Below are 6,978 nucleotides of genomic sequence, written 5' to 3'. Positions count from 1 at the left end.
GGTAGATAGCGAAGAGAGCTGGTGTAACCACACATTCTTGCTTCACACCCCTCCTGTTACCAAAGGGCTCAGTCTCCAACGCGTTGAAAAGGACCATTGCTGTCATACTGTCATGCAGGAGTCACTGGATATCAAAGTCTCTGGAGGACTAAAGGGCTTTGTGTTTGATGGTGGAAACCAAACTTGTACTCTCTTGAGAATAGATTATGCAGTGATATAATTGAGGTGTTTAAGAACAAAACAAATAACAGGAGCAGGCCATAGAGCCCCTCGAGCCATTCAATACTGTACGATCATGGCTGATCTTCTACCCCAACTCCACCTGCCCTATCCCTTGATTCCCTTAATGCTCAAAATCTATCAACCTCTGTCTTAAATTTACTCGATGACTGTGTCCACAGGTCTCTAGAATAGAGAATTCGAAACATTCACAACAATGTGCGTGAAGAAATTTCTGTTCATTTCAGTGCTAAACAGCTGGTCCCTTTTACCATGAGATTGTGACCTATGTTCTGGACTCAACAGGAGAATAAAGAGATTCAAAAGGGAAACTATTCCCTCTAGTGGGGGAGTCCAAAAAGAGTGCAAAACTAGGCTGGGTGATGTCAGGAGGCACTCCTTCGCACAAAGGGTAGTCTAAATCTGACACACTCTCCCCCAAAAAACTTTTCAGGCTGGGAGTCAACTAAATGCATCACGACTTAAGATCTAAAGATGCTAGTTAGGCAAGGGTGTTAAGGGTTAGGGTGCCAGGATGGATAAATGGAGTTAAGATACTGATTAGACATGATCTAACTGAATGGCAGAGCAGGTTGGAGGGACTGAACGGCCTAATCTTGTCCTTATAATCCTCCTAGCCTATGAAACCTGAAATTCTGTCTTTCGGTGGGTCATTCTTTCTCCTTTTGCCTGCCTCGAGTCAATTGGCTATTCAACTATAGGATGCACATTTTTCCAAGACTTGTAAGGCCCTTTACCCGATCTGCCCAAGCGCATATTATCCAGTTGGTTAACAATTTATTGCCTGTAAAGCTGCCAATTCGTCCGGAGGGGGTGGAGAGAGGGGCAAAATTTAATTTAGCAGCAGGTATTGAACCATGCCACGTATGTCCCATTCCACACACACACACACACACCTACCAGTTCTTTACTTAAAACAAACAGACCAATTATTCTAGAGAAAACTTTCATTTTAAATGAAACATTTATTTAACAAATGTTGTAATCATCTCTTGGTTTACAAGGGTTTCCAAAAAAAAAAAATCATAGGTCACATTTATCAATATCTATAGTGCCTGTCTCCTAAAATATTGGCTCTTTTCTGATCAACTTAAAACAGGGTCTAGCCTGCATCAGTTTGACTGACGCTCCTGAAGCGTTTTGTCACTTTAACAGCACCTGACTGCCCTCAAACCTTGGACCATCTCTGGTACGAAACATAGAGTCAAAAATAATTTCACAAGTCAATATCACAATCCTCTGTCAAAATATGAAAAGCCAGGTTTCACAGTTTCCAATAAAATAAATGACTTCTTGTCTAAACTTCAGCATTGACTTAGTTCTCAGGTTGACCAAACTGAGCCAGGATTTCAAGGCCAACTGAGAGCGAAGGAAACATTGGAACAAATGAGAATCAGTCGCTGTCATCGTCCGATTGTGTCGGAGACACGGATCCTTGCCGAGCGCCTCTGTGACTGGATTCTTGATCCGATTCAATGGCTGAGCCCTGGCCTGAACCGCCTTCATCAGAAGACCGCTGTTCCGAATTGTTTGTGGCCCGCGAGGCAGGGCGAGACTCGCCCTCGTCTGATGATGAGCTGGCAGACCTACTCCTACCTGAGCGATCCGACTGTGGCCGCCCATTGGCCGACTGCTCGCTGTCGGAGCCAGCAACTGAACGCACTGTCCCCGACCTTGGGCTGCTGCCCGCCTCGCTCTCAGACTTGTCCTGGTTCCGTCCGTCTTCTGACTCACTCTCGGACACAATCCGCTTCCTGTGCTTGTCAGCTGATTCATCTTCATCTGAACCACTGTCCCGTGCGTTTCTGGAACGAATGAAGCGGTGGTTAGGCTGTGGACATGCTATGGTTACACTGCACCCTACAGCTACACAGTGGCCCATGCTACGGTTATGCTCAGGCCTCTCAACCAGTATTGTGCTCCAAACACCCACGGTTCAACATTGGGGTTCATAAGAACATATGAAATAGGAACTGGAGTAGGCCAGACAGTCCCTCGAGCCTGCTCTGCCATTTAATAAAACCATAACTGATCTCCTACCTCAACTCCACCTTCTTGCCCCATCCCATATCCCTTAATTCCCAAAAATCTATCAATCTCGGTCTTGAATATACTGAATGACTGAGCATCCATAGCTCTCTGGGCTGGAGAATTCCAAAAAGTCACAACCCGCTGAACGAAGAAATTTCTCCTCAGCTCAGTCCTAAATGGCTGACCACTTATTCTGATACTGTGCGCCTTAGTACTAGACTCTATAGCTAGAGGAAACAGCCTCTCAGTAAAGCCTCCTAACAATTTTATATGTTTCAATGAGATGATTCCTCTGTACTTCAGGAATATAGGCCCACTGTATTCAATCTCTCCTCATAAGTCAGTCCTCTCGCCCCAGGAATCAGTCTAGCAAACCTACATTGCACTTCCTCTGGGTAAGTATATCCTTCCTTAGGTAATAAAACCAATCGAGGTGTGATCTCAGCAAAGTCCTGTGCAATTTCAGCAAGACTTCCTTAATCTTATACTGCAACCCCCTTAACCATTTGCCTTCCTTACTGGTTTCTGTACCTACGTTAATTTTCTGTGGTTTGTGTACAAGGACCTCTAAGTTACTCTGAATCCCAACATTTACTAGCCTGAGTATTGCTGAAAAAAGAGACACGTCTAAGATTTTCGTCTTGCTCTCATCAGGACACTCGCAAGTGTGGGGGGGGGGGAAAGCAACAATTTATACCATATGTGAAGAGAATGCTCATCGGTTGGCAAAGCAACATGGGGATCTAAAACAGCTGGTATATGTTCCTTGCCTGGAGTACCTCCGATTGGTGGTTTTGAATTGAAGCAATTGGAAATATGCTGCACAGGGAACAAACTGGCTGCGCACAAACAATAGCCCTTCAAGATGTGTGCATGCGTGGCAGCGCACAACAAATAGACGGCCGAAGAAACATGGTTTATAACCCAAGTTAACCCCCAGCTAGAGTCAATAAAGCAGCTCACCATCACCTTCTTGAGGGCAATTGGGATTGGGCAATTTATCTTGTCAGCAATGTCCAGATCCCATGAATGAATAAAAGTGTTTATGATCCACACAAGTCTCCTCCAATCATACATCATTTCACCCTATCAGCATATCCTTCCATTTCCTTTCTCCCTCATGTCTTTATCTAGCACCACCACCCCCCCCCACTAAGTGCATTTATGCTATTCTCATTCTCAACTACTTCCTGTGCTGGCGAGTTCCACATTCTCACCAGTCAAACCTGACCCCCTTTTCTCCAGCAGGGTATTCTCCTCCCTCCCCTACTCAGGGACATTGAGATCCCCAGCAACAGGGAGCAGGAATCAAATCAGGATCTTCCTGACCTGTGTGGTTTAGCTGCTCAGCAGGCAAACATACTGAGCCACTGAGGGGAGACACAACAGCATGACGTTATGTAAAATTGAGAGATTATGAGGAAACTCTCGATATATGTTCAAAATCAACAGCCATCCTCCTAAATGTGAAACCAATTTCCATCCCCTTTTTCTGTTGACTGTATGTGATTTGTTCTGACAGTCAACATAAAGAACAAAACACACACACACACAGCCCTGTTCATTAAAAGGTTAATGCTACAGTTACGTACCCTTCCGCTATCTTCAGTGCCCCCTCGTCAGAGGAATCGTCACTGGATGAAATTATCGCTTTTGACTTGATTTTGCCCTTCATGGAAGGTGGGAGTCGTTCAGGTTTGAGCTATGGAACAAACAGATCTTTAATCCCACCAAGTGATACATTCAAATAAATCTGTCAAACATACAGGGGTTATGTTCAACTGAGAAGGAAGAAAAAAATGATAATTTAACAGTACAGAACAGAAGTTAGAAACTGTCGTCACTCAACAAGCACAACTATTTCCGTGTGATTGACACAAACCTTCTCTTTCTTCTTGCGCTCTCCTGCTTTTGGTCTGCGTGGTTTCTTAGCTCTTGAGCCAGTTTCCTCATCATCACTGCCATCCTCAGTAGTTCTCTGGGGTCTGTTCGGAGGGAAGGGAGGGATACAGAACGAGAGGGGAGAACGAGAGGGAAGGGAGGGGAGGGGAATGAGAGGGAGAGGAGGAGAACAAGAGAATGGTAGGTGAGGGAGGGAGGGGAGTGCAGAGGAAACAGAGAAAGGGAGAAATGAGAGGGGAAGTGAGGGAGGGGGATGGGGGGGTGAAGGGAGAGAAGTGTGAGGAAAGTGAAGGAGGAAAGAGGAGCAGAGTAAGGGGTTGAGGAAGGGAAAGAAAAAGTTGTTAAATTACTGCACTTTACACATCCTATTGTTGTATTTTAGGGATGCTAAAACATTTTGTTTGCGAGATGTGCTCAGAACGTCAAGGGAGATAACGTTTCAGGCCCTGTCCCCAATCTGACAGCTTCATGGTCACTTTTCATATCAGCTTTTTACTTCCAATGTTTTTTTATTTTAAAAGCTGAATTCAAATTCTCAAACTGCCCTGGTGGGATTTGAACTCTCATTCTTTGGATTTTTAGTCAAGGCCTCTGGATTACTAACACCAGGACCATGATACTACTGTATTGTGCAAGTCTAGATGCAGCTTTCACTGAAATACACATCATGAACAGGTACAGAAAATAATCAAAAAGGCTATTGGAATTTTGGTCTTAATATAAAGAGGACTAGAATAATAAGGGGTAGAAGTCATGCTTCAGCAATACAAAGCCCTGGTTCTGTAAGCAGTTCTGGGCACCACATTAGGAAAGATATACTGGCCTTGGAGGGAGTGCAGCATAGGTTAATCGGAATGATACCTGGATTCCAAGATTCAAATTACAAGGAGAGATTGCACAAACTAGCATTGTATTCTCTGGAGTTTATAAAGTTAAGGGGTGATTTAATCAATCTTTTTCAAAATATATTAGTGGTGAGTCACCTCAGCTCTATTTAAGAAAGGGACAATCTAGAAGCACACAATAGTGTGCTTGCACACGAACAGGGGAGAGAGCACATCCTGAGTGAGGCACAGCCAGAGTGGGTATTGGCAACTTGGTGCAGTGGGAATTCGGTGCATAGGGGACGAGGTGGTCTTAGCATTTTTAACTTGCTACCCAACTTCTTAGATCTTCAAAGCGTGGGTGTTGCCCTGTTACAGCAGTAGAGGCTACGAGGGAAAGGAATCACTGGTAAGTAGTGGGTAAGGTATTTACTACTTTAATCGCTTAGTGTTTAAGGTCTTTTTGTGGTTTATAGTTTGTATATTCTACAGTAATGACGATCAGGAAAGAAGGGCCCTATAGTAATTGATTTAAAAGGTTTAATTTAAAGGGATAAGTCATGGCAGGAGCGCTCAAAGCCGTGGTGTGCTCCTCGTGCTCCATGTGGGAAGCCGGGGACATTTCCAGTGCCCGGGACCAGCAGGTGTGCAGGAAGTGTGTCCAGCTGCAGCTCCTGGAAGCTCGGGTTTCAGAGCTGGAACGGCGGCTGGGGACACCATGGAGCATCCGCGAGTCTGAGAGCATCATGGATAGCACGTTTAAGAGAGGTGGTCACACCGCAGATGAAGGGACTTGAGGAAGGAAGGGAATGGGGGACCACCAGGCAGTCCAAGAGAAACAGGCAGGTTGTTCAGAGTCCCCTGGGGTCCCGCTCGCAAATCGGTATTCCATTTTGGAGGCTGATGAGGGCACTGGTTCCTCCAGGGAGTGCGGACAGAGCCAAGCTTCTGGCACCAAAGGAGGGGAGGAAGAGCAATAGTAATAAAGGATTCTATAGTCAGGGGAACAGATAGGCACTACTGTGGCCGTTAACTTGACTCCGGGATGGTATGTTGCCTCCCTGGTGCCAGGGTCCGGGATGTCACTGAACGGCTGCAGGGCATCCTGAAGGGGGAGGGTGATAAGGCAGAGGTCATGGTACATGTTGGTACCAATGAGACAGGTAGAAAGAGGGATGAGGTCTTGCATCAAGAATTCAGGGAGTTAGGCAGTAGACTAAAAAGCAAGATCTCTCGGGTTGTAATTTCTGGATTACTCCCAGTGCCACGTGCTAATGAGCTCAGAAATAGGAGAACAGCACAGATGAATGCGTGGCTTAAGAGTTGGTGCAGGAGGGAGGATTTTAGATTCCTGGATCACTGGGATCGTTTCTGGGGAAGGTGGGACCTGTACAAGCGGGACGGTCTACATCTGAACCAGAGCGGGACTAACATCCTTGCGGGCGGGTTTGCTAGTGCTGTTGGGAGGAGTTTAAACTAATTTGGTGGGGGGAGGGGACACAGAATGTTAGCAGTGTAGGGACACATCATAATACAGTAAAACAATCAAGTCAGAGGGTCAGAGGGAGTACAGCTGCAATAAGTTTCAAGGGAGTAAGGCAAGACTGGATGGCCTCTACTTTAATGCCAGGAGTATTACAGGTAAAACAGATGGGTTAAGGGTGAGGATTGACACATGGAATTGTGATATAGTAGCTATCACTGAGACGTGTTTGAGGGAGGGGCAGAATTGGCAGCTCAACATTCCAGGATATAGAATCTTCAGGCAAGACAGGGGAGGGGGTAAAAGAAGAGGAGATGTTGCATTATTAGTTAAGGAGTCAGTTACTGCAGTAAGGAGAGATGATATCTTGGAGGGGGCATCGAATGAAGCTTTGTGGATAGAGCTTAGGAATAAAAAAGGGGCAGCCACATTGTTAGGTGTTTATTATAGACGCCCAGATAGTCAGTGGGAAATTGAGGAGCAAATATGTGCACAATT

The 6,978-nt window shown here is 45.5% G+C and overlaps 1 protein-coding gene across 1 annotated transcript in view; it reads right to left on the bottom strand.

The window, feature by feature from the left end:
• Positions 1 to 1,184: 1,184 nt before the first annotated feature.
• Positions 1,185 to 6,978, bottom strand: part of ctr9 (CTR9 component of Paf1/RNA polymerase II complex) — a 61,286-nt gene continuing 55,492 nt past the window's right edge. Inside the window, exons 23-25 of the mRNA XM_078549345.1 lie at positions 4,154 to 4,256; positions 3,864 to 3,973; positions 1,185 to 2,045 (exon numbers count right to left, since the gene is read on the bottom strand). Coding sequence (XP_078405471.1) covers positions 1,634 to 2,045; positions 3,864 to 3,973; positions 4,154 to 4,256 — 625 coding nt within the window. The 3' untranslated portion in view covers positions 1,185 to 1,633. The remainder of the gene's footprint in view (positions 2,046 to 3,863; positions 3,974 to 4,153; positions 4,257 to 6,978) is intronic.

The sequence above is a fragment of the Cetorhinus maximus genome, chromosome 9 (assembly GCF_964194155.1).
Source record: "Cetorhinus maximus chromosome 9, sCetMax3.hap1.1, whole genome shotgun sequence".
Lineage (NCBI taxonomy): Eukaryota > Metazoa > Chordata > Chondrichthyes > Lamniformes > Cetorhinidae > Cetorhinus > Cetorhinus maximus.
This window is presented reverse-complemented; position numbering and strand designations above follow the sequence as displayed.